Consider the following 26361-nt stretch of genomic DNA (forward strand, 5'->3'; position numbering starts at 1 on the left):
AGAGCAAATAACTGTATTTGAATGGGATGCACTGACCAAACCGCTGAATCATACAAGTGTGAATACAACACACTGCCTATTTATTGACTGTTTTTACACAGTCATGCTTTGTTGTGTGTGCTGATTCTACTTGTTTCCTCTGAAAGCTTGCTGCAACAAAATTCTACTGACAAAAATGTATCTTTTGGACACAAGTTGTTAATTAAGCTTGTATTTCTAGCAAGATAATCAAGTGTAAATTAAACATGTGTACAACCAAACAAGTAAACGAAGATTAACAGCAAATCCATTCCCATTTTCATTTTTCCACATCCAAAGAATCCAAAGGGAACATTATTAGAGCATTCTAGTACACTGTATGGTCACATTTCTTTGCTAAATTCAAAGTCTTTCCACTCATTGGACTGGAATGAGTGATGGACTGATCCTTTTCCGCTGACATCACGTGTGTGTTGTCTGCTGTGATGCACTTGGTGGTTTTTATGTAACAGTAAAATAAACCTACCATGATTTAATCAAAATTGTAATTTCCAATATAGATAATCGATTTTATTCATTTTGAAATGATTATATAATGGTATAGGTCGATTCGATTAACAAGTTTATAAATCGTTATACCCCTACTCTACACTAAATGCAGTTCGTGCTGCAGGGGAAGCTGCTTTTAATGTTTAATCAGTACAGATATACAGTCAATGCTTCCATGTACCGATAAGGCTAAATATTTGGGACAATAGCGCCGCCCGCGTTTGATAGGAAGGTGGGTTCATGAACATATTTTGGCAAGTGTCCAGCAGCAATTTCACCATGTGTCTGAGCAGAGGCGAAATATGCTAATTTAAATCGCATTTAGCGTGAAGGCAGCATTAGTAGCTCACTGTTATCTTAGAAACTTTACCTCTATGGGTCCTGATCTGCCGGCTCTGGATTTGGCAGATCTCTGCTCCCCCTCTACTTTTTAGTTTTCTTTAATAATCTTCCCATCATTTTATCTGTCGTGGACCAGGTTTTCACTGGTGACTCTTCCATTCCATTTAGATTATTTCTTCTCGATTAACTTTCCAAGTTCTCCCTTTTGTCAGTGACAGCCAGTCGACTGACGCGCGTCATAAACATCTGACTGGAGTGAAACGCATCAATCAATTTAGCCTTGTTGGCTTTATTTTATCAATATCCTTTTGTGTGTACCTAAAGTCCCACTCCAATCATCTTTTGACGCGAAAGCGTTCATTCAGTTTTCATGGAGCTTGTGGCCCACCCTTCTATTCTATTTCTATCTCAACCTTTTTAAACTGTATTTTTTTCATCTGTTCCTGATTTACAACATTTTGAATGAACAAATACTGGGAAATGTAATTTTAAGCTTAGTTTTCTTAATATATGTCGTCCATCAAAAAAATGCGGCAAGAACATGTGAAAGCCCCAATTTTTATCGGATTCATTTCATGCATTACTCATATTATGTACCATTCTGGTATTTACCAAGTTCAAAATGAGTTCAACATTCTTCTCCTGTCTCTGACCTTTTTGGTGAAAATTTGGTATTCAAATTTGCTTCAATTTTTAATTATTAACAAAATATACAATTTGAGGTGTTGTTTCTATAGAGTGGGTTGCTGTAAATGCTGGGTTGTTTGTGCTGACAGCACAACATTTGGTTTTTGTTACAGGCTCACAGATGATCAAGAAGTCTGGAATCCCAGCTCCAAGAGAACCAGCTTGTTCCATAAATCGAGACCGTGTCTCTCTTAGGGATCAGCAAAGGAGCTCTTCTGTTAGGAGGATAGTTTCCAGCGCCAGCACCACTAGTCTTTCTACTTTGGCGAAGCAGTCGCGCAGTTCAACCAAGTCCCGTACAGATGCAGAGGGCCAGGAAAGGAGCCACCTCGAGGGTCAGGTGAAGGAGCTTCAGGCGGAGACCAAAGCCAAAGACTTGGAGATCAAAACTCTCCGACTGGAGCTGCAGCGCTGCAAAACCTCTCCAGGATTTTCTTTAGCTTTATCCAGCTCTGTGTCACAGCAACAGTCTGCGACTGCCAGTCAAGAAGGAGAGGTGGCTGAGGCCCTCGTCTTAGTTGGGGAGCTTAGGGAGAAAAATAAGAAGTTTCAAAGAGAGTTGGCAGACCTTCGAGAAGAAAACCAGACTCTGAAGGAGAAACTGCTTTGCTTAGAGGCTTCTCCTCTGTCTAGTACAAACACAAGCTCCAAGCCTTTGATAAATGGCCTGACATCGGACTCCTCAGTCACCCCAGAGGACAGAACAGGACACCTCTCCCCTGCTAGCCCACTTAAAACCTCTGTGTCCTGCAGTTTTGATGTTACAAAGGACTCTACATCCCCTGACTCCTCCGAGTTTGAGAAGATACCATTCTTCTCAGAGTTGGGGAGCAGTGGTGAGGCTGGGGAAGCTGTTGCAGGAGGTGCAGACAACAATGCTGCAGGTGCAGGTCTGTCAGTGCAGAGCCTAACAGAAAAGATCAACAAGATGGAGGAAAGCCATCACAGCACGGCAGAGGAACTACAGGCAACTCTGCAGGAGCTGTCTGATCAGCATCAGGTGGTGCAGGAGCTAACCGCTGAGAACGAGCGTCTGTCAGAGGAGAAGCGCCTCCTGCAGACCTCATTGCAACAGCAGAGAGAGCGTGTGGAGGTGCTGACCCAGAAGAATGAAATGCTTTCTCTTAGACTTCAGGAGCAAGACCACGCTCAGGCTCAGAGGGAGGAGGAGCTCAGTAAACAAGGACCCAGACTAGCTGAACTGGAGCAACGGTATGCTGAAGTGGTGAATAGCTCTCGCTTTGAACGCGAGAAATTAGTGAACATTCAACAGCAGCTGACAGGCAGCCTGCGAGCCCTGGAGGAAGAACACCAGGTGACCCAAGGTGAGGTGTGTTCCCTTGAAGAGGAGAGAAACAGACTGCAGGCCGAGTTGGAGAAGGAGATGGAAAGCAAAGGTCAGGCATCCCAAGCTGCAGATGAGCACAGGGCGACAGCAGAACATCTGCGATTGGAGAACAGCAGGCTGAAGGCACAGGTGGATATCGAAAGGCAAAAGCTTGCTGAGCTGAAGGCCATGCAGAGTGCCAGTGACAGCACAGAGCTGCAGAGTTTACTGAAGACGGCCCATGCTGAAAGAGACCGGCTGGAGGTGATGCTGACGGAGCTGAGACAGGAACTGCATCAGGCGCACGCTCAGACCGAGCAGGTCCGCGCCTCACTATCCAAGGTGGGAGGATGCACACTTCCATACATTTGTACAATACACATGACATCACATCCTGGTGATTTGTTTGCTCGCAAGATTGTGGACCAACTAAAGGAGTTGAATAAACAATTGGTGGTTGGTTGAAGCATGGAGAAAGAGAAAAGCCCATAAAATAAACATTCAATTTCTAAAGCTATAAAACTGTCAGAGATTCAAATCCTAAGGTTACTTGTGATATTTTTGTTGAGTCTATTCCAAAGCATGTACAGGGGGCCTCATTTATAAACGTTGCGTACGCACAAAAGAAGGCGTACGCCACTCTCTACGCAATAGTTGAGATTTATAAAAAGCAAACTTGACGGGAAAATGTGCGGTCCTTCACGCAAGCTCTGACCCAGGCGTACGCACAAAAACGGGTGAAATGAGAAACGGCGACGCCGTCGGCAGATGGAAGAAACACGTTAAAGTGAAAATGACAATACTGCCTCTCAGAAATAACATGACGACTTTACAAAGCAAGTCTTACAATTAACAGCCTACACGAACACCCATTTGATCGATCAGCAGTGAAACAAATAAAAAAAGAATCAAACGAAAAGTACAACAGAAATTCAAATGAACACTTATTTGCAAAAGAAAAGTGAAATATGTTCTGCAATATTGGCATGTTGTGCAATTCATCCTCATAAATAATATAGTTAACAGAACGAAATAATGTACAAAACTGATATTCTCGTCAATGTGTCCGTCTGGCGGAGCAGATATAGGTGCAATTAGACAGACAGATGGATAGATAGAGAGAGATGCATTAATTGTCCACTAGGGAAAGATGTTTTCATAGTAAAACATTTCTTCATAAGCTACAGAATTATGGTATTCATGCATATGCCTTTAGTTTGTTTTATTTTTGATAAAACGATGTATGGCGTATGTCTCAACCATTCAGAAAGCAACATGAAATTACATTTGCGCTGATCAATTTCCCATTTCCACGTCGATTATTACCGACATCTGCAGCTTGTCAGATGTAATTAAATGGGGGGAAATAAAATGCCCCATCTGCCCCATCACAATGCGTAATGACGCACAATGGCAGATCTTGCGCTCTTAGAAGATGTGGCAAATGGAAGAATTCGGAGTGAACGCATCTTTAGACAGCAAAAATACTTGCTGGCAAACGAGGACGAGTGGCTTATGAGCCGGTTCAGACTTCCTCGAGCCGTCCTGTTGGAGCTTTTGGGGGGGTGTCACCCGGTGCATCTGGCGCGTCAGTATTCCCCCTGCGCCTCAGTCACCACTCCACTTAAGGGATTCCCCAATTATTGCCGCCAGTCTGTCATCAAGAGGGGTCAGCTCCGGTGTCCCCCCCCACACACACACACACCCCCACCCGTGGCAGACACACTCTGGCGATGCAGCGCCAGACGTTTTTTTTGCCTCGACTTTGATGTCCGACCATTTCTTTTTTATTTTGGCCACGGTCCGGGGTTGTGAGGCTACAGCATTTACGGCGTCTGCCACTGTTTGGCACTCAAGTGCCTTTTTGCCATTAGTAATGCCCACACTGTGCCCTCCAAACAACACTTTTCTCCTCTTTTCCACCTCGCCAACGATAACTTCTACTTCACATTGAGTGAAGTTACGTTTTTTTCATTTCCTCTCGGTGTTTGCCATGATTTCGCAATCAATGAATATTCATTTGTGGGCGTTTCACGGACTATTTATGGGCAACTATGGGCGTGTCATGAAGCCGCAAAAGCTGCGCTGCATTTAGAATTGGTTGTGATTTATTAAGGGAAAGATGCGTAGGATGTGCGTACGCATGGTTTTATAAATCCGAATATTTCTGTGCGTACGCACGTCCTATGTTTCATCCGTACGCCACTTCTGACGCAAATCCTACGCAAAGTTTTATAAATGAGGCCCATGGTGTCTGCAGGACATTAGAAAATCACCTCTGAGTTGTACTGTTTGCACAGAGTAAGCCGTCCTCATTTCCCATCATCCTTTTGTTTACACGCATTACCGCTAACTTCCAGCCCCTCACACCCCCAACTTAACATTATCGGTGCAACAACAGTGCAGAGCAGTATTGGAGCCATCCAGCCGTACAGTTTAGATCCAGATTCCAGCTCAGACGAGGAAAACAAAAACGTACATGGATCTATTTGTCTGCAGGTGGATGCATCAGAATGGAGCAGAGCAGGGAGCTTGTGGCCGACCGACTGTAGAACCTATGTAACTGCTACAGGCTTTTTCCAACAGCATCTTTTTTTGTCTGCTCCTTGTTTACCACAGTTTGAATAAATACTCAGAAATACTGTTTAATCGTACTTCTCTTTATGTATGTCCTCCTTCATAAGATAAATGCTAGAAGTTGTTGTTCACTTTTCAGCATTTTCCTTTCAGGGTCACCACAGTGAATCAGCTTTCACTGATTTGCACAGTTGGTTTGGCAGAGATTTCTAATCTGAATGCCCTTCCTGTCATAACCCAGTATTTTATCCGGGCTGGGGACCCAAACTTGCGCCACCTTGTAGCTAGTTAGGCAGTAGCTTGAAGGGTCTTGCCCAAGGACCCACACTGGACGAAACTCATCGGCGTCCCCTGGGAAACAAAGCCTTGTTTCCCATGCTCCAGTCCTACACACAGCCAACTGAGCCATCCAATTGCCGAGAAATGACAGAAGAACATGTTTTTAAAAAAAAGGATAACATTTTTTGGTGTTTGTTTTGTTTGAATGTTCTTCCACTGAACATTACTCAGACAATATTGGGTTGTGCAGTTTAAAGACCCACTCCACTTTTGATGTTTCTGATGATTTAAAACCTAAATAAAGAAAATTAAGAAAATTTAAGCTCAAAATCACGTCAGAGTATATATTTTTAATTCTTTTGGCATTTTTCAGTGGCTTGACGGCTCAGTTGGGTGTAGGATTGGCACGCAGGAAACCTGGGGCTCGCTTCCCAGGGCGTTAAATGAGCAAAAAAAAAAAAAAAAAAAAAAAAATCCAGTGTTGGTTCTTAGGCAAGACCCTTCGGGCTTCTTCCTATCTGGGTCTCCCTGTGTCTTGAAAATAAAAAATTGTTTTAAAAAAGGGCATCCAGCGAAAAACTCTCTACCAAACCACCTGTGCAAATCAGCTGTGGCAACCCCTGAAAGGATATGCCAAGAGGTGAACAACAACAAGCTCAAAAATTGCATCTCTGAGTATTTATCTATTCAAATCACAATATTTAAGGGGCAAGCAAAATAATTCAATTTTAAAAACACGCTGGGCGGCAGTAGCGGTTTTTGGCACGGGCTGTACGAGCCCGTGCGGCAGCTCAGTGCCTGGAAACAAAAAAAAATCTGCAACACTAGAAAACAACACAGTTTGTTTAAATCTTAGCAAAAAACAGCAAAATCATAATCAAAAGAGCACTGGAAAGGCTTTTACAACAGATCAAAAAATGATGGGAGTGGGGAAATTCCACCACATCAATAGTTCTTAAAGCGAGGGATTTACTTTTTTTAACCCTCTGTTAAGATACTCTGGTACTAAATATAGTTTCAATATAATTTCCTTAGACTCTGCTCAGACGTTGTCTTGAGTGTTTGTTAGTTTTGTTATTTAAAGCAAGGGGTTTTACAAAACCAAAAGTGAACTGAGGCCACAGTGTACTGACTCAAGGATCAGGCTGTCTGAACAAATGTTTCCAGTTCCTAAAGAGACAGTTTGTCCATATGCGTTTGTTTTCAAAAATCGGAAATCTTCTCAAATGAATACCTCATCATGTGAAGTCATGTTTTTAGTATTTTCCTGCCACAGTGGTTTTCCCTTAACACTGAGAAAATGAGTTATGTCAGGAGCAGAGTGAGTCATGCTGCTGCTCCTGGATGTGCTTTGTCTATGTCAACTCGTAAAGTCATCTCTGTTAAGGTCAAATGCCAGCTGCAGGGTTGGCTCAGTGGTGTGTGAACCTCTGACTCACATGGACGTCAGGGCGAGGCCACCTAATGACTTTCTCACAAACAACCCTCTGCATTACAGGAGCCTGATGTCAGCTGGAGAATATCCAGATCGACGGCATCATTTTTCTGTTTGGGACATCTTATCCCTTCAGGGACCTGCCTGTTGCTGTTTGAGTTGCACTGATTTGATTAGTGACACAAAACAGACAGCACCGAGGGTGTATTTGTCTTTTTGTGTTAAGAAGTATGTCAGATGTATTTATGATTGTTTTCCAAAACCTGAACGTTGAGCAGATGGACCAATAAGGTTTGTTACTGGTAAAGAAATGATATTTGTGCCTAATGTATTGTCTTTGCTTTTTCTGAAACAGGTGGAGCTCAAATGCCAAAATATTCAAGACCAGGCCAACGCAAAAGAGCGAGAACTCCTAATCAGAGTGAAGGCCCTTGAAGAAGCCGGGATCCAGGCAGAGAACCAGGTGAAGGAGCTGAAGGAGACCATCTTTGAGCTGGAGGACCAGGTGGAGCAGCAGAGGGCTGTCAACTGTCATACCAGCCAAGCTGTGCTTGACATGGAGAGTACGTAGATCACTGACTGTTAGTGCTCAACTGTTGCCTCAATGATTTTCCTTCATGAAATTAGCTAACATTTTATTAATTTTTTTAATTGTTTTTATAGTTGTTAATATTTTTAATTTAAAAAACAGACAGAATATGCTTCTTTGGATTATTTTAGGGGAAAAGAGAACATACAATCAGCATTTACTGCTGATTGTATGTTCTCTTTTTCTGTTTAGGTATTCTTTATTTAAGAAGGATCTTTGATAACCAAGTAAAAAAGTGGAGAATAGAGGATTTAAAGTTATTCTTTTAGCATTTTTTACTTTGATTTGCTCTTTAATAGCTGTTCAAGCTCTGTTATTACACTTTTAGAGAGCTTTTTGATACAACTCTTGGTTGTATAGACATTTTTAAGATCTGAGTTTTACCAATAATTTCCAGAATCGATTTGATTCACGATTTTTTTCCTATCGTTTAAATTCACTCGTTTCAATTGAATATTGAATTTACAAGGTTTACACATTTAGACATATTTGTAAAGAAAAACAATAATAATCTATATATGTTCTTAAGATATTAATAATACTCTGATACAGTTCACATGCTGTTAGCATCAAGCTAGTATACTTTTGCTTTACTGCTGTTTTGTGTTAGGTCACTGTAAAAGCGGAAGAGATTGATCTCTACTTTATGTATTGATTATTGATCTATTAAGTTTGGATCGATTCAGATCAATTAATCCATCTATTCAACCCAACCATACTATTTATTATGGGTTGTTCTTGTTTCAAACCGCAGCCCTCAGATTCAATAATCGCAATATTTCTGTGCTCACAATTTAGAAAAGATGACGTTTTCTAAGACTTGAAACTTATTTTCACAGATCTTGTCAAGAAACTGGAGGAGCAAAAAGCTGATACCGAGAAACAGCTGAAAACTTTAAACAAACAAATAAAGGTAAGGAATCTAAAAGAAATTTAAAGAGCTTTAATTTTGCTCACTTCCCCAGGGGACAAATATTTTCCTATGTTTTAGTGCCCGAATAATAAGTGCTTGTGTGCACATGCATTAGGCAACCACTAGCTGTGCAGAGTAAGATTTATTTTTCTTTGTTGTTTAAAATATAATGCTTTTTAACTAACATATAATACAAAAAAAATCTAAACAAGGTTTTTTTTTATGTTGATTTTTTTTCAATTGTGCACTTCCTGTCTTGTATTTGTCCTAAAAATGGAATAAATATGGAAGTAATCCTTTTTGTGCATTATACTAATACTCTTTTTAAAAAGGTACATTGTTGGTTTGCACACATTCATCTTTTTTCTTTAACATCTGAGCATTTCACCTATCTTTTTTTGGTGTCTTTTCCTCGCCACTAACCAAAGACAAGCAGCAGGTTTTTCTTTTGAAGTTTAATTCCGAACTCCTTAAGCTGCTCAATCTTTACATCTCATGAGTCGTCATTGTTTTGAGGAGCTGTAATCCCTCAAATGTAATTAATAAATTGGGTCCCAGCAAGGGCATTGAAAATGAAAGGTGGCTTGGTCCTTCTGCATGACAACCATCCCAAACAAATTGCCCGGGTAATGAAGGAGTGGCTGCGTAAGAAGCATTTCAAGGTTCTTGAGTGGCCTAGCTAGTCTCCAGATCTCAACCCTCATAGAAAATCTTTGGAGGAAGTTGAAGGTCCGCCCTAGAAGAGAATGGGCTAAATTACCAGCAACAGTTTGGGAAAACCTTTTACAGGAAACATTTGACTGATGTCATTGTCAAAAAAAGATTATAAAACAAAGTACTGAGTTTAACTTTTGTTATTAATTAAATACTTATTTTCCACTATAATTTACAAATAAATTCTTTAAAAATCAGACAATGTGATTTTCTGGATTTCTTTTCTCATTTTGTCTCTCATAGTTGAGGTCTACTTATGATGAAAATTACAGGCCTCTCTCATCTTTTTAAGGGGGAGAACTTCCACAATTGGTGGCCGACGAAATACGTTTTTGCCCCACTATATATATCAACTTTGTTTATTCCTTTCCGTTTGTCCATCCAGCTGTCTATAATCTGTTTGTGTTTGCAGGACGAGAAGGAGGAGTGGCGCCGGTTTCAGGCAGACCTGCAGACGGCGGTGGTGGTGGCCAACGACATCAAGGTTGAGGCTCAGCAGGAGCTGCGAGCGCTCAGGAGGCAGCTGGAAGAGGAGCAGGATCGTAGCGCCAAGCTTTCTGCTGACCTGGAAGCCCTGCAGGGAGTCAGGTACCATCTCCAGCATCCGTTACCCTTTCAGTTTACTTTACACCTGCTGGCCATCCCTCTTCCAGCTCCTGCTGTGAAGCAGTGGGCTGCCGTTCTTTTTCCTCTATCTGAGGGTTGGAGAATGCTGCCAGAGTCTTGCCGAAACACTCCTTGTTCTGTCTTAATAGCTCAGATGTTGAGAAGTCATGTGAAACCAATGCCTCAGAGGCTTGAAAATTTCCTATTTGGCATTAACCCTTTAACTCTGGAGTTTTAGCCGCAGTGTTGATATTCCTTTGACTACCATAACTCTTCAACCATTTACACAATTAACGTACCGTATTTTCCGGACTATAAGTCGCCCTTTTTTTCATAGTTTGGCAAGGGGTGCGACTTATACTCCGCAGCGACTTATATTAGAAATAAATTGAAATAAATACATTGTTAACCCTCCTGTTATGTTCATTTGTGAAGAACAGAGATGATGTTCCTGGGTCAATTTGATGTATGAGGTATGTTAAGTGTTAAGAGTATGTTAAGTGACTCAGAGAATCAGCAAAAATTTTTTTACAGTAAGATCTTGAAGGCTAAGAACATAATATTCTATTTTCCAATGATTTCATAGATTCAGAAATGCAATAAAAATGACAACTGTTTCTACAAATACAGGATGAAAACAGAGTATTAGTTGGCCAATGATGCTTCATGAAAAGAATAAATAAATAAGTTTGAGAAAAAATTACTGTGAAATTATTAGATAAACAGTCTGCTATGATTGTGTCATATAAGGTTGTGAAAGTTAAAATGCGACTTATAGTCCAGTGCGACTTATCTGTGTTTTTTTCTACTTTATAATGCATTTTTGGGCTGGTGCGACTTATACTCCGGTGCGACTTATAGTCCGGAAAATACGGTAATTTTAGTGGATTCTGAAGTGGACAAAAGCAGTCCTTTACAGAAAAAGTCAATCATTTGAGTCTGTCATGGAGAAATCGGCTTTGCGCCACCATGCTTTTAGTATAGTGTTGCATATTGGTGCAGAGCCGCTATGAAAAGCTGCTTTTCTCTGCATCAGAGTCAGCCGATACATGTTGATCCCATCAACGATGGAGGAGTTTCAGCATGTCAAAGAACATGTGTCATTCTGTTGCCGCAGACGACATCTCTCGCGTTGAAGGGTTAAAAGGAAGGAAACAATTATTGATCAAATTCACCTGCACATTTGTTGCAAATTTGGCCGACTCTATTGGTCGCTGAGGAGTTTTCTGCAGTTTTATTTCTGTTTGTGTTACTCCCTTTTGGGCTTCTGCTATTTTTCCCTCATAAAGCATAACCTGAGCCTCCGAAAAAATAAACTCTTTAAAAGATCTAATTTTCATTTCAATTTAAGAAATGTTTGAAAAAAATCTGTTTAGATGCCAGCTTAATTAAAAGTTGGTTAAAAAAATTCATACACCAATGGTGTTTATGGTATAAGTTAGGAACGCGTGTGTTGATGTTTTTGTCTTTTTTCATAATTCTGTCAGGCTCAACATTTGTGTATGCTCAGATCTGCTTGTGTTTAGCACTCCTATTTATCTGTTTGACCAGCTTTGACACCTGCTTCTCCTTAAAGCACAGTGTTATCTGTGTAGACTGTAATTAACTCTCAGTTCTGCTAATTAGGGTTACAAACAGTAGGTCAGGTTGTTCCAGCTGGTCTTAAACCATGTCTGAATGCAAAAGTATGCCCAAGATTAGCTGTTTTGCCGCATCCTCTTCCCACCTCCGTCAGCCTCTGTGACGAGTCCCTCTGACAAGCCTCTCTGTGTTAAAGTCCAGGTGAGTTCCCAGCCAGCCCTCCTCTCCCTGCCTTGTGTGCTGCTGCTGCTCACTGAACTTCCTGTCTGTGTTTGGCTTCATGTTGCTGCTTTAGCCTGTATGACTCTACTCTACCACATGCTGGCTACCTGCACTTTTTGGACCCTTCTCTATTCCTGGCTTCCTGTATTCTAAATACATGTATCTGGCGCCATCTGCTGTTCATTTGATGAATGACCCTTCCTTTTTTTTTAAATTAAAGAGCAGGGCGGGCTGCGCGAGCATGACTGGATTGACTTCATGCTTGGTGTCATGTAATTACATTTCCATAGCGTCTTCATCACTGGGTGAATAAACAAAACATGATATTCAGTCTAAGTGACTGGATTAATCCATTCAGGTATGCATGACGCTGATCTAAGATCTAGGGCTGGCTTTGAAAATAGCAGACTTCAGGAAAATCCCTGTGTCTATAAGGTAACATGAACTGCATATAGTCATGTACTGTAATTGACCTTTTGCTTATTTTTTCCTTTGCAGACTAAGCACCGGAGCCACTTTTGACACGAAAACAGCAGTGGAAGGACACTAAAGAAGTGCCGTGACCCCTGCAACACAAGACAGTGTTATAATGATGTTATTCAGAATGCAATATAGTCAAATACTGTAGTTCCATTGTGAGCCATTGTGCAACTGCACCATAAAAAGGGGAACTCAAGACACTCTGTCTTTAAACCTGAGAGCATTTAAAAAAAAAAAGAAAAACGCTGAATTTTATTGTCAGTGAATGTGCCCTTTATGCTTTTTGTTGTTGTCCTTTTTATTTCTGTGGAAGTGCATCATTTCTGAGAGACAGCTTAAAATGTGAGAAGCTGCTTTGTGCCTTTTTGATAGTTGAAAGGAGGAAAAAGGAAGCAACAAAACAGCTGAAATTAGGAAGAATGTGTTGGATGTTTGGTAGGTAGCAAATTGCAAGATTCTTAATATTTTGGTTTAAAAACTGTGGACTGGTAATACCAAAAACAGCGGAATTTAATAAATGCAGGTTTATGAGCATAGATTCTGGTTTTATGCTGGCCATTTGTGAGGTCAAGTTTTCCATCTGTTTGCCTTAAAACTTTTATTTAAACAAAAACGTCTGATTTTGACGGGTCTATAGATTTACATTTGGTTTCATTTTTAGCCAGCAGGTGGCACTCTAAACTCCTCAAAAACCTCACCTTGGGGTGACGTCATCTATATTCACTGATCAAGTTTTTCTTATTTCTATATATTACAGTAATGGAAGTCACAGCTGATACAAGATGAACTTTTATACTTCATGGTCACTTTTCACAATTTTAACATTTCCCCAAGAAGGTCAAAACTCATGCATCAATATCCAGGATTGAAATTAATATTTCTTTACTGATGGCAATCCTTTCAACTTAGATGTTTTTGCAGACATAAGTTGATATAGAATAAACCACACATATGTGTTTAAGACTTACTCCTTTTAAAATGTAAAGTTTTCCATCTTGTATTTATATGTTAATCCAAAATCTTTACAGAAAACTGCAGAATATCAGATTCCATTTGTCCTCCCGGTTTTAAGCCGTATGATTCAAAGCAGCGAGGCCTAAAGGGATCTTTGAAGACACCCACAAAAAGAAGACAAAACACTGTGAGAAGTCCTTTTTAAATGAGAATGTTCTGTTTATTTATTCTGTCAAAGTGTTTCTTAATGTGAATGAAAACGTCTGTCTGGTTGTGGCTCATTCAAAAAGTAAATAAATGGAAGTACACCAGCCCATCTGAATTCCTGTATTTTTATGGTTCCATTTGTGTGGATGAATCTTTCCTGATTTCTGTAAACGCTCTGCATCCTGTACTCAATCATAGGTCCAGAGGTCCTAAACTGCATCAGAGGAAAGATTTACTTTCTTATGGGGTTCCATTTGTGCCAAAAATTTGTTTGTGTTTTTTGGTCCGCTGTCCAAGTGTTAGTTCTATGTCTTTGGTCCATTGTCTATGTATGTCTACTGTAGGGCTGCACGATATGAGGAAAACTTGCGATATGCGATATTAGTGATCAATATTGCGATAACGATAAATTTGCGGTAAATAAACAAATAGAAAAATAAACAAAAACATCATTCCCATTTCATTGCAACAGTTTAAAAATTATACTCCAAATGACCCTCATCGACACGGGGGACAAACGTCAGGGTGGCTAACCCTGGTCCTCAAGAGCCTCAACCCTGTCTGTTTTCCAATTCTCCCTAGACTGCTCGATAATGATAACCAAAATCAGGTGTGTTCAGTCAATCAGGATGTGAAATCACTTGAGTCAGCCAATCAACAGCAAGCTGGTTAAGGAGAGCTGGAAAACAGGCAGGGTTGAGGCTCTTCAGGACCAGGGTTAACATAATAGGCCTCCATCTGATTGGTCAACAATGGGAAGGCGTCCATCTGATTGGTCAAAGCATAAAGGGATTTATTTGATTCGTTAAATGCTTCAAGCTGCTAGAAGATTGTTTTAACACATTTTGGGTTTGCGATTTATTGCGATATTCGCCGTCTTTTGCGATATGCATATTGCAGAGCTGGATATTGCGATAACGATAAATTTGCGGTATATTGTGCAGGCCTAGTCTACTGCTTATGTATTTGGTCAATTGTCTGTCTTTGGAACACGTTTGTCTTTTGTCCACTGTCCGAGTATTTGCTCGTGTTGGTAGCTCGTGGTCTCTCCCTTGACGTGGGCAGATGACCGACCATCAGTGTGACAGCCTTGTCGACAGTGGTTGTCATCGCTCATGTCATCGGTTGATGTCAACATCAAAATCTTTGGTAACCTTTGTCGTTGTATTTTGTCGTCGGTTCTAGTTGTGCAGTGTCAAATGCATTGGAGTCAGTCACACACAGGGGGAGATGGAATTCCATTTGTGGGTGGGTGTGTGGCAATGCCTCTTGGCCAGGTCTCTCTTAAAAAATAGATTTTATCTCAAGGGACTTCCTGGTAAAAAAAAAAAAAAAGGTTAAATAAAAGCAATGTCTATGTTTTTGGTCCTCTGCCCATGGCCAAATCTTCGATCCATGCCAGTATTGGACCAAAGTTATAGACCTAATACATAGACAATGGGCCAAACAGGAAAAAAGCGCAAAGACATAGATCAAATACATGGACAGTGGGCCAAACGCCAATTTTTGGCATAAATGGAACTCCTGTTACTTCTGCTCTTCATCTGTAAAAAGCTAACGTAGTTTAATAACAAAGTCCTCTCTTTAAAATGCACTCTTATGGATATCCAGGTTGTTTTCTAAAGATCTGAAATGTGACTTTTAAAACTAATCAGTGGACGCTGTCTAGATGTTCCTGCTAATCACAATGGCTAGTGCTCCAAACCTTTGCTATGTTGATGTATGTCTATGCAGCAACCTTTTTCATTGTGTCTGCCAGGTCTCAAGGTGATGAGGTGAGGGTATCCGAGTCTGAAAACAGCCCTCTCTGGTGCGGCATCTCTGTGATCCCCACCACATCTCTCGACGCCAGCACAGATGCCAACACAGAGCCTGGAGCTACTGTTAAATCCCTCATAAAGTCCTTTGATACTGTTGGACAGAGTGAGCACCAAGCACCTCAGCACACAGATGCACAGACATGGGGCATACCACCAGTGTAAATATAGGAGCAGACAGCTGATGTGATGTGCAGCATGAATACCTGCCATTTCTCTGCAGCAAAAAGCATTTGTGAAGGACTCTCACCTGAGATGGCCTTTAGCACGGTGCAGGATGGTACTGTTTCAGTTTTCTAGACTTTCACGGAAGAAGCATATCTAGATAGAGTTGATGTCTAACAAACTCAGCATGACAGGAAAGGTTTCATCATCTCAGTTTGGCTTTGAAGGAGCAAATAATGTTTTGCTTGCTTCTTTTCCACTATATAATAAGTTAAACTTGGACCTTTAAAGAAAAAAAACATCAGAACATAATTAAGGATTTTGTAATCTATCAAACTGAAAAAAAAAGAATAAAAAACGTTTTTTAGAACATAGTTTATAAACTCATCAGAAGTTTTACTCAGCTTAAATGTGAGGCAGAAATACCATTGTTTAAACATATACATATACTACACTGCTATTCAAAGTTACAGCAAAGATTATTAAAAAAAGTTTGCTATAATAAAATGTCAAATGCACAAGTTCCCTGTAAGCCATTTTCAGTTGGAAAAATGGATAAATGCAGCTACCGCTCCATTTCCCTCTTTATCTAAATGAAACTGAAGACATTTCTGCTCTAAATCATCAGTATAGAGCTGAGCTGAGATTTAGATTCATGAATAGTTTGTGTTTAACGTATAAAGGCAAAACAAGTAAAACCATCTGAGATGAAAGAGTGAGATACACCCCTTTATGTCCATCTTTAAATGCTAAGTTGCACATGAGGTTAATGAGCTATTATCCGTTAGTTAATGTCCTACTCCAATCATCTTTTGATCTATTTTCAAAAGGTTTACAGTGGTCTATTAATTATGATTATCCCCTTTTTGCCAAAAACAAAAAAATTATGTCGTTTTCTAGTTTCTGCAGAGCAGCAGTAGTTCATTAGAAATTTACCTCTGGGTTGTGGATGGGATCGTTGGTGCAGAGCAGCCCTTCCCCCTCCTTGTTAGTGAGAGATCTCTGTTTACACGCTCTCTTATCTCTTGTCTTACAGTCCCACAACCCCAACCCAACATTACCACTGCAGCAAAAACGATGATCAATACTTGATCTATCCAGCCGTACAGTTTAGATCCAGATTCCAGCTAAGACGAGGAAAATGAAGACGTACATGGATCTATTTGTCCACAAGTAGATGTTTCAGAATAGGGTAGAGCAGGGAGACATTTTTTTCATCTGCTCCTGATTCACAGTTTAAATAAAGAAATACTGAGAAATACAATTGTAAGCTTCATTTACTTAATACATGTCCTCCATCATCAGAGAAATGCCACAAGAACATGCTACACTAAGCCCAAAACCACCATTTTCATCAGAGTGGGTCTTTAAGAAGACCCAATGTTGGTTCTGCGACGACTGTTTAACCTTTGGCCTAAAGTGGATCTTTGTTACTCTCTAAACCATACGGCTTGTCAGCTTGAGACTTTACTTATGAGCTGGTCCAGCCTGCTTCACTGCAATGTTTATAAATGCGTTTATACCCCAGAATGAATGTGATCTTTTCATTAGGACCCACACTTAGCATTCCTGTGGACTGTTGCAGATGGACCGGTTCAGATGCAGTCCTCGTCAAGAAGCCCGCTAAGTGGGATCCCTGTTCGAACTGCCCCCGCCGCTGCCGTCTCACCCATCCAGGTGCTCACAGTTCCTGTGGAAAAAAAGCACAGTTGGAATTTGTGCAGGTGCATTTATTTCAGGTTTCTTTCCTGCTTTCTTTTAGAGACACTCACACATAAAACCACTGTCAAAAACGCTGGAAAAAAGGATCAATCATGGGGAATTTTCCCATCCTTGTGGTATGTATGGCTCCGATGATTATCAGTGACGATGTTCTGTTAGAGAAAATGACAGGTTTATGTGACTAATTAGTCTTTTTATAAAAGTTTTACTGTAAAATAAAACCTTAGACATTTGTGAGAGAAGAATCAAATTGCAATCATGTTTTATGCTGATCTAAGGTATGGTTAAGTCAAAGAAAATCTGTTTTAACAAAATTGTCACTTTTCTGGACATTTTTTTTAAAACAAATGGTTGAAACTAATAATCCAGACCCAAACTGTTTCCCATAAAGCTGCGCCCTTAGCTATGTTTTTAAATATTAATTTTCCTTACATCCAATTTGTGCAGCACAGTACACTGTTTAGGACTTAAGACGCACTCTTTAAATAAACCTGCGTTTACCTGAACTTCCGTCCTTGCAGCTTATACCTGCAGAGGGTCACAGCTCTTTGGCGCTAATCCCATCTGAAATTAGGTAGCATGCATGTTTAACCTGGGCAGATTGCCAGTGTGGCAATCAAAGACACATAAGACAAATCCCATGTACTGCTTTAGCCGGCTTAGGCTCACCATGTTACCCTTTGACTGATCTGTAACGAGGAAAACCACATATACACAATCTCCTTTTGCTCTCCTAAAGTTACATAGCAGTGATTTAAAACATCAGGTTTATTTAAAAATGTTTATCTTTTGAGAAAAAAATGTGTGTAATAATAAGCTTTAGAGTCTGAAAAGTGTTTTTGAACAAATTGACTGTTGGGCGAGAGCTCCACAAAGACCTGTTTTAGTTTGCTGTGTTTCCAGAGTGCGTGAAAACATATTCAGGATTTCTTCAGGCTCTTTTGTGACCTTCTCCTGGCTCTGCGTCTGCTTCTTGCTTTTTGGTTCCACAGATAAAATGCTGAACTTCGGGAAGGAGTTAAAACCCAGTAGCCTAATGAGGAAAAGTCCCTCTCTGGAGTCAGTCATCAAAGCCCCCGCCTTGCTCAGCAGCCGTACAGCGCCATTCAGCTACAGCAGGGCTAACAGCAAGCTTAGGTGAGCGGCCTACGGACTCACCGTCAACTGAAAACACAGCATACATACAGGTGCATATCAGTAAATGACAGCATCGTCAAAGAATTGGTTTGATTCAAACCGGTCAATGTAAAAAAAAGTTGATTTATTTGTCTAAATCTTAGAACGACGAGAAGTGGACTGCTACTAGAGTTGGGAGATACCACAAGCAGAAAAGATTTGTTATTTAGGAAGCAAGACCATCAGCTCAAGTGTGGGTGTGTCAAAATGGAAAAACATCCTCAGCATCAACAAAAAGTCACATGGAAGATCAGTTAGTGTAGAAACGTGTCCGTCCAACTGGTCTTCATCCGAGGTTGTGCTGCGACTTGGCACACAGCAACTCATCTTCTGTGTTTACAGAATCCCAAGCAGCAAAAAACCTGCTACCACTGATGTGAATTTTACGACACTAACACCGGTAACATGTTTAGAGTATCTGTTTGACTAATGCTAAAACGCCGGTGCTGTATGGCCTCTTTGTGCTATAAAAATAGCAGAGAAATAATGGATTCAGCAGCGGTGACGTGTGAAATGTTTACTGTCCTCAGCACAGCGAGCGTGTCTCATGGCCTGAATTTAAACCACAAACTCTGGGGGGGGGGGGCTGAAATACCCCTGTGAGGGGTAATGCGGAAATGCATTTAACAGTCACTGCTTATCAGTTTAATTTCATCTCTGTAAACATTTGAGTTCAAGATCAAGGAATGACAGAGAACCTCTTTATTCCAGAGACTGTAAAAGGCTGGCCGCTCTCCAGTGTAATCATGAACCAAATCTGAACTTTAAAACAAACAAACTGAACTACAAAGCAAATTTGAAATTTCTTACATAAAAAAATATTCACAGCAGTAAAGAGCTGCCAGAACAGAGAAATCTGAGGCGTTGTCAGTGAAAGTTTAATGATTTCCAGATTTTACTTTTAGATGTTGTTTTGTATACCCTCTTTGATTTAAAAAATTGCGTTTTTGGTGTTTTTACCATGTCTTTCTAATGATGGAAAACATTGAAAAAATAAGCTTAACCCTTGATAGTCCTAGGCCTCGTTAGCATCTTGAGGTACTTTAAAGAATAGCTTACCTTTAAAACAGTTTTTTGTTGCAATGGTTGATATCCATTTTCTTAGTAAGTCCCCAGCTTCTTTTTCTTTTTACAGATAATGTTCCTTTTACTACAAAATAATTTTACAGGTAACCGTAAGCTATTTTATTTTGAAAAAAACCCTCTCATGAACTCATGGGAGGGTTGCTGCTACCAGCATGTTCCAAGAATGCTGAGGTTTAAAGTTGCATTTCTAAGCGTTTCTTTATTCAAGTTGTTGTGAATCAGGAGCAGACAAAAAAGATCATATGTGTGAAGTAGAAAATACACTAGGCAGGCCACAAGCTCCCTACTTTGGGCTTCTTGCAAGAAGAAAAATGGGGCGGGGTTGCTCCGTGTCAACGGTCCCGCCCACAACGGTCCCGCGAACTATTGCTGCTCTACAGTCGTGTTGTAATTGCTTCACTACTCACAACATAGAGCACTATATAGTGCATTCAACATTTTGTAGTGCTGTCCAAATCTACAATTCCAAAATTGAGTGCCCTAAACATTTCCCAGAAGTCTGTGCAAAACCAATGTGCATCAATTCTCACTAGATTTGCATTTGAACAATTTTTCACATGAAAGAAGTTTTTGGGACGTCATATTTGCCGTTAAAACTAAAAGTAGTGAGCATGGTGTCCGAATTGCTTTTAAAATCCAGAGCAATATATAGTTCTGCACATTGTTGTTGTTTTTTTACTAGTTCTGGATTAGGGAGGGAATTTGAACACACCATATGTCCTAAAAAACCTCACCGGTTTGTTGATTCTGGCTAATAACGGCATAATCATTATTAAAAGACCACTTAATGTATACAATAGATCATAGGATGATCAAAGCGGGACTTTAAATTTAATTTGACACCAAATGAAGCTGCATATACGTTCAATTATAGACATGAATTGTTCACCTTTTTCATTATGACTGTCTTCAGGAAGATATTTGCTCTGGGAAAGAACAGAAAGAAGAGGGATTTTAATGTCAGACTCTTTCTTCTCAGATGAGTGTTTGTGGCAATGACAGCCTTCACCACGTTCACTTACTGCAGACGAGCTGAACACGTTGTACTGTAAGTGACACGCTGTCCCTCCCTCTGCCCTCCCCTGATTGCGGTTCATGTCTCCCTGGTGACAGTGTGGAAAGAAGAGACCCCTTGGCTGCACTGGCGCGGGAGTACGGAGGATCTAAGAGAAACGCTTTACTGAAGTGGTGCCAGAAGAAAACAGAAGGCTATCCGGTAGGGATCACAGGCCTCAGACCTTTCTCAAACTTGTGATGTTCTCCTTCCACTTCCACACCAGGCTCTGGTTCACATCTGACAGTGTGACTTTTACAGCCCCACCTTTCAGGTTATCAAAGTTATCTCCTTTATGTATCTCCACAGTATCAACCCCCCACCCCCACCACCACCACTGTAGGTATTTCTCTTTTGGTGACAGTAATGTGGGGTAATGGCTCTGCAGATGCACCACCCACACACCTGTCATCTCTGTAATGGAAACCATGTTCCAGAGCGTTCCCTCTGGATTTATACACATGTTTATTTAACTCACCTGCTTTATATGCACAGTCAATCTTGCACATGTTGTTCTTGTGCTCTGCTCTCAGCTCTCAGTTCATGGAGCCAATGTCTGACAATTATCAAGCTTACTTTCTCCCTTAATAACCAGTTTAGGAACTCATTAAGCCCGGCAGGATTACAGATTTGCCTGTGCAATCATTTATTGCGTGCCAGCGGGCTAATTCTGAACGAGTTGCCATTTGGAGAGGGTTTTTTTTTCCAGCATGCTCAATTATACTTAATTATAGTCAGAAACAGAGCCTGTGAGTCTCCTTCAGTCCTGTTTTAGTGTGTTCCAAGTACAAAAAGGCACAGGTGATGATAACTTCCAAAAATAGGCCCAGCTTTGTCAGTGATAATAGAATTATTGAACAAGCAGATAGATCGATAGTTCCTATTTTTTAAAGTGCCGCTCATTGAACTTTGAGTAACCCTCCTCTTGTGTAAGGATGAGGGCACAGGGGTCCCACAGAGCACAAACTGGTGAAAAGCACACAGCGGATTGTCTTCAGACCAAATAAACTAGCATCATTTGGTGAAAGTGTAAATTTATTATTTAAAGGCACACGTTTGATGAGTGATCATTAGTTTAAAATTGAATGAGCCAAATCTTTCAAAAGTTGCCTTCAAATATTCCTTTTATGCATCTATATCATTAGTCGTGTGTTTAATGTTGAACAAATAAAACCCTATAAAGCCTTCTCAGCTATTTTTTGAACTGTTTCATACATTGTAAAAGTTTATTTAATGCTGATATAGCCTTATAAAGACATTCTTAAACATCAAACAATTTAACTGTACATAGAAGTTGAGTTCAGGACATATTGGCTCACAAAAATCCCTTTCTAGAGGTTCATTATGATTTAGCCTTGAAAGCTGTGAGCCCCTCACACAAAAGGCTTAGCTGCAGGGTGTGATTATTTGCAAATATCAAGAATGCAGTAAGAAGATTTGGTTTCTGGAATAATCACAGACTTCAGCATTATTAGTTTCCTCCTTAAATAGTTGTTTTCTGTAATTCCTTATCAAATTAAACAGGTAAACTTTTTTCTCTAAAAGTGCAAAAATCTTTTTTTTTTTTAAACCAAGATTTTTACTACAAAACTCTTAAAAAGTGGGAAATCTGGGTTTAAAGTGGACAAATACACCACATCTGAAAACTTTTAGAAAGTCCACAAACATTTTTTTGTAACTGTGGACATCTGTGATATTTCACCGAGGTTAGAAAAACTTCAGCTGATGTTTCCAAGAATTGCTTCTATTTCCTTCCTGAGATTTTTTTCCCCCCTCTTCTGGAGATTTTTCTTCTTTCCATAGGGATTAAGCGTGTATAGATGTGCATGAATGCATTTACAGTAAGAGCTGCAGAAGCACATGTAAGCACAGCTTCCAGTTTGCATCTAATGAGAGAAAGTTACTGTCAGCTATAATCCTTTGTCTGGGAAAATGTTAGGCTTCTATGATAAACAGAATCAAACCTAAATTTAAAAAAATAAAGTACATGAGTAATTTTTTTTCACAGCAGAACATAGTAAAACAAATGTTCAAACCGATAAACTTCACATTTTACCCTCTAAATAAGCTAATAAAAAATGTGCCATCTGCCCTCATCCTTAAATAGATGATACAATTCACTAGATGGCTGTAAAAATAAGGAATGAAGGAAGAACAAAATAAATAAAAAGCTTAACCCACAGGTCACGGGCCTCTCATTCTACTCACTGCACTGGACAGGAACAGAAATCTAAACATGCAATAATTTAGCTTGGAAAAGTCCAGCAGCTGTTCTAGTGAATGTTTTTCTTTATTCGTGTGAATCAGGAGCAGATGAAAATATGCTGACGTAGATGCTACACTGAGCAGGTCATAAGCTCCCTGCTCCGCTCCATTCTGATGCATGCACTGTCAGACAAATAGACCCATGGACGTCTTTGTTTTCCTTGTCTGAGATGGAATCTGGATCTAAACTGTATGGCTGGATAGCTCCAACATAGCTCGCCATTTTTGTTGCATCTGTACTGTTAGATTGGGGTCGTGAGGGGCTGCAAGAGAGCAGCAGAGAGTGAAAACAAAGGGATGATGGGGAGTGGCGACAGACTTACACTGCGCCAAAAGTCCTTCCCACAATTCAGTCAAATTTCTGATGAACTATCGCTGCTCTGCAGAAACTATGTGCTAGTAAACCACTCAGGTTTTTTAAAATCTTGGTTAAAAACAGCACAATCATAATTAAAAGACCACTAGGAACACTTGGAACAGAACAGAAGACGATTGGAGTGGGTCCTTAAGGGCTGCTCACATATTTTGAAAGGAGATTTTAAATTCCAAAAGTTGTACACAGATTTTACAGCAACAGTTGCCTCCTTCCAGATGACAGCAACATTTCATTTGTAATTTAAAAGAGAAACTATTTGCTTCTGTGGCTCAATTTCTGCCAAATTTCAATATTACATAAACCTGCACTTCCCACTCAGTTCATTTTTTGACAGTTTCTGCAGAGCAGCAGTAGTTTATTAGAAATTTGCCTCTAAGTTGTGTGTGGGATTGTTGGTGTGGAGCAACCCTGCCCCCTTTCCCTTCCTGTCACTGAGAGCGCTCCGTTTACACACTCTCCCGCTAGCTTACAGCCCCTCAGACCACTAACCTAACATTACAGGTTTAACAAAAATGGTATGCAATATTAGAGCTATCCAGCCGTACAGTTTTGAGCCAGATGTCAGCTTCCTTGCTTTCTGCTTCGCAAAGTAAGCGAAGCTCTCAATTTACAAGTTGATCTTCCTTCCAATCCTCATCTATGATCATGAGCTCTGGCTTATGGCCGAAAGAACAAGGTCCCGAATACAGGGGGCTGAAATGAGCTTCCTCCAGGGTGGCTGGGAGCTCCCATAGAGATAGGGTGAGAAGCTCGGTCACCCGCGGAGAGCTCGGAGTAGAGCCGCTCTGTCCTCCACATCGAGAGGAACCAGTTGAGGGGGCTCAGGCATCTGGTGCGCATGCCTCCTGGACGCCTCCCTGGGGAGGTGTTCCTGGCATGTCCCACTGGGCAGAGATCCCGGGGAAGACCCAGGACACGCTGAAGAGACCACCGCTCTCGGTTGGAACGCCTCGGGGTCCCCACAGAGGAGCTGGACGAAGTGGCCAGGGAGAGGGAAGTCTGGACATCTTTGGTTAGACTGCTGCCCCCGTGACCCGGTCCCAGAAGAGCGGAAGATGATGGATGGATGTCAGCTCAGATAAGGAAAACAAAGACAGACATGGATAGTCAACTAGATGTGGATGCATCAGAATGGAGCAGAGCAGGGAGCTTGTGACCCGACCAGTGAATTTTCTACGTTACCAATGCAATCCTTTTCAAATGGCCTTTTTTCGTCTGCTCCTAATTTACAACGATTTGAATAAAGAAATATTTAGAATTTAAGCTTAATTTTCCTAAAGCATGTCCTCCATCATCAGAAAAATTCCACAATAAAATGTTAAAAACACCAAAAAACGTGGTTTCGTCAGAGTGGGCCTTTAAATCTTCCCTCTTTTTTCTGCTTCTGACTAACAGCATACAAACAATAACAGTGATTCAGTGATTAGGCTTTTACTGGAAAGTCAGGAAAGTGAGTCTGTGGCTTCTTCCGGTCGCATAATTACCGGTCACTTAGTGAAAAGCCAGCTTAACCATCTCTGTTCAGCCTCCGTGCTCTCTCTGCCTCCAGGCGGGGCGTTCTGAAAACGAGCTCCTGTGTCAGGTTCATCTGCCGGCTCAGTGCCAGAAAACGGACTGTTTGCGACAAAGACAAAGCAGATGAGAGAGTCATCCTCATTACAGTCTATATTTAAATCCTTTCGTTGGCAGATCTTCTCAGCAAACAGTGGTTTCATTATAGTAGAAGAGCAGCCTGGTGCAGGTGTAATAAATCTGGGAGATTGTTTGATCATTTGCAGTAGTCTGGGGCGTGGCCTGTGGTTGCCAGATCCTTTTACTCTGATCAATAAAAGAATCATAAGGATGGTTCAAAGATTGATTGTGATTCTAATTACTGGTTAGAAGAGTAAATACAGCTGCACAGAAGCATGATTCTGCAGTCTGTCATGTTGGAGAAAAACTCTGCTGCTCTGAAATCCTGTTTTAGTGAAAGCGTTGCCGTGTGGATTCAGAATGTTTATGGATGCTGTCACTGTTCATCCTGTGACGGATCGTTCAGTGTGAGGAAAGTACAGTGCGCACAGCACTACACGAGAGTACAATGGGCACCCCCCCCCCCTCACCTCGCCAGGGAGAAACCTCCATAAAGCCACGACGAAGCTACATGTGAAGCATTATTCTGCCCTCATACCTCAGAAACGCTCTGGCAGCTGAACGGCTGACCTGTGGGAAAATCTCTAGGGAAAGTGGGATCTGAGCCCAGACAGGCTCTGTCAATGCAGTTGTCAGATTGTGTGAAGCACAGATCGATCGGTGAAGACCTTAAAAGCAGGCTCTGATTGACTCTGGCCTGGAGGGGGGTTGGGGGGGACTGACAGGGGTCTTTGACCAGAGAATCAAATTCACAAGGGATTCTGAGCATGTTAGCTTTGCTTTAGACATACAAAAACCAAGTCTGGTTTCATCGAATTGTTGTTTTTGGTCATTTTGGAGCCAGTTTGGAAGGATGTGTCCATGTCTGCTGGTCCAGCTCCTCTCCTCAGTAGGTGGACAGAAACACTGTTGGGACTTAATGGACCTCTCTCATGAATATTGTGTTTTATTCTGTTTTGGGGGCATTTTTCTGCTAATAAAGGACATATATATATAGAAAATAAAGCTAAAAATTGCATTCCTGAGTATTTCTTTATTTAAATCATTGTGAATGAGGAGCAGATGAAAAAGGCCTTTTAAGAAAGTTTGTAGTTATTGCGTAGAAATTATAACCCACAAGCTACAGGCTCCCTGCGCCACTGCATTCTGATCTATTCACTTGTAGAAGACTTGACCTGGCCCAAAACTGTCTGGTTGGATAGCTCCAACATTCGCCGCCATTTTTGTCACATCTTTGTTAGATTTTTAGGGTCTGTAAGGTAACAGGACAAAGGGATGATGGGGTGTCAGGGCAGGCTTACTTCACGTCAACAGTCCCGCCCACAACTCAGAGGTGAATTTCTAATAAACTACTGCAGCTCTGCAGAAACTATTTTCCAGAAAACAACACAGTTTTTCTTATATTAGCTAAAAACATCATAATCAAAATTTGAAAGGCCACTGGGAACGCTGAAAATAGACCAAACGATGATCGGAGTGGGACTTTAAAAAAAAGTGGACCAGCCTACCGGTGCTTTATCACCTTTTTTTTAATTGACATTTGTTATGCTTCGGGAAACATCTGCTGCAATGGGAACTCTCAAAGACACACTAATTAACTTTATCTCCATGACAACTAATGAATGTG

The 26361-nt window shown here is 40.8% G+C and overlaps 1 protein-coding gene across 3 annotated transcripts in view; it reads left to right on the plus strand.

Moving 5' to 3' along the window:
* The window catches only part of specc1 (sperm antigen with calponin homology and coiled-coil domains 1), an 87519-nt gene that overhangs the window by 42596 nt on the left and 18562 nt on the right, over window positions 1–26361 (plus strand). For all 3 annotated transcript variants that reach the window (XM_011483765.3, XM_011483763.3, XM_011483766.2), the window contains 9 exons: window positions 1671–3226; window positions 7531–7738; window positions 8604–8677; window positions 9804–9979; window positions 15201–15364; window positions 17009–17100; window positions 17186–17261; window positions 18138–18282; window positions 20521–20623. In XM_011483765.3, the coding sequence (XP_011482067.1) occupies window positions 1671–3226; window positions 7531–7738; window positions 8604–8677; window positions 9804–9979; window positions 15201–15364; window positions 17009–17100; window positions 17186–17261; window positions 18138–18282; window positions 20521–20623 (2594 nt within the window). The remainder of the gene's footprint in view (window positions 1–1670; window positions 3227–7530; window positions 7739–8603; window positions 8678–9803; window positions 9980–15200; window positions 15365–17008; window positions 17101–17185; window positions 17262–18137; window positions 18283–20520; window positions 20624–26361) is intronic.

Source organism: Oryzias latipes, chromosome 14 (assembly GCF_002234675.1).
Source record: "Oryzias latipes chromosome 14, ASM223467v1".
In the NCBI taxonomy this organism is placed as follows: domain Eukaryota; kingdom Metazoa; phylum Chordata; class Actinopteri; order Beloniformes; family Adrianichthyidae; genus Oryzias; species Oryzias latipes.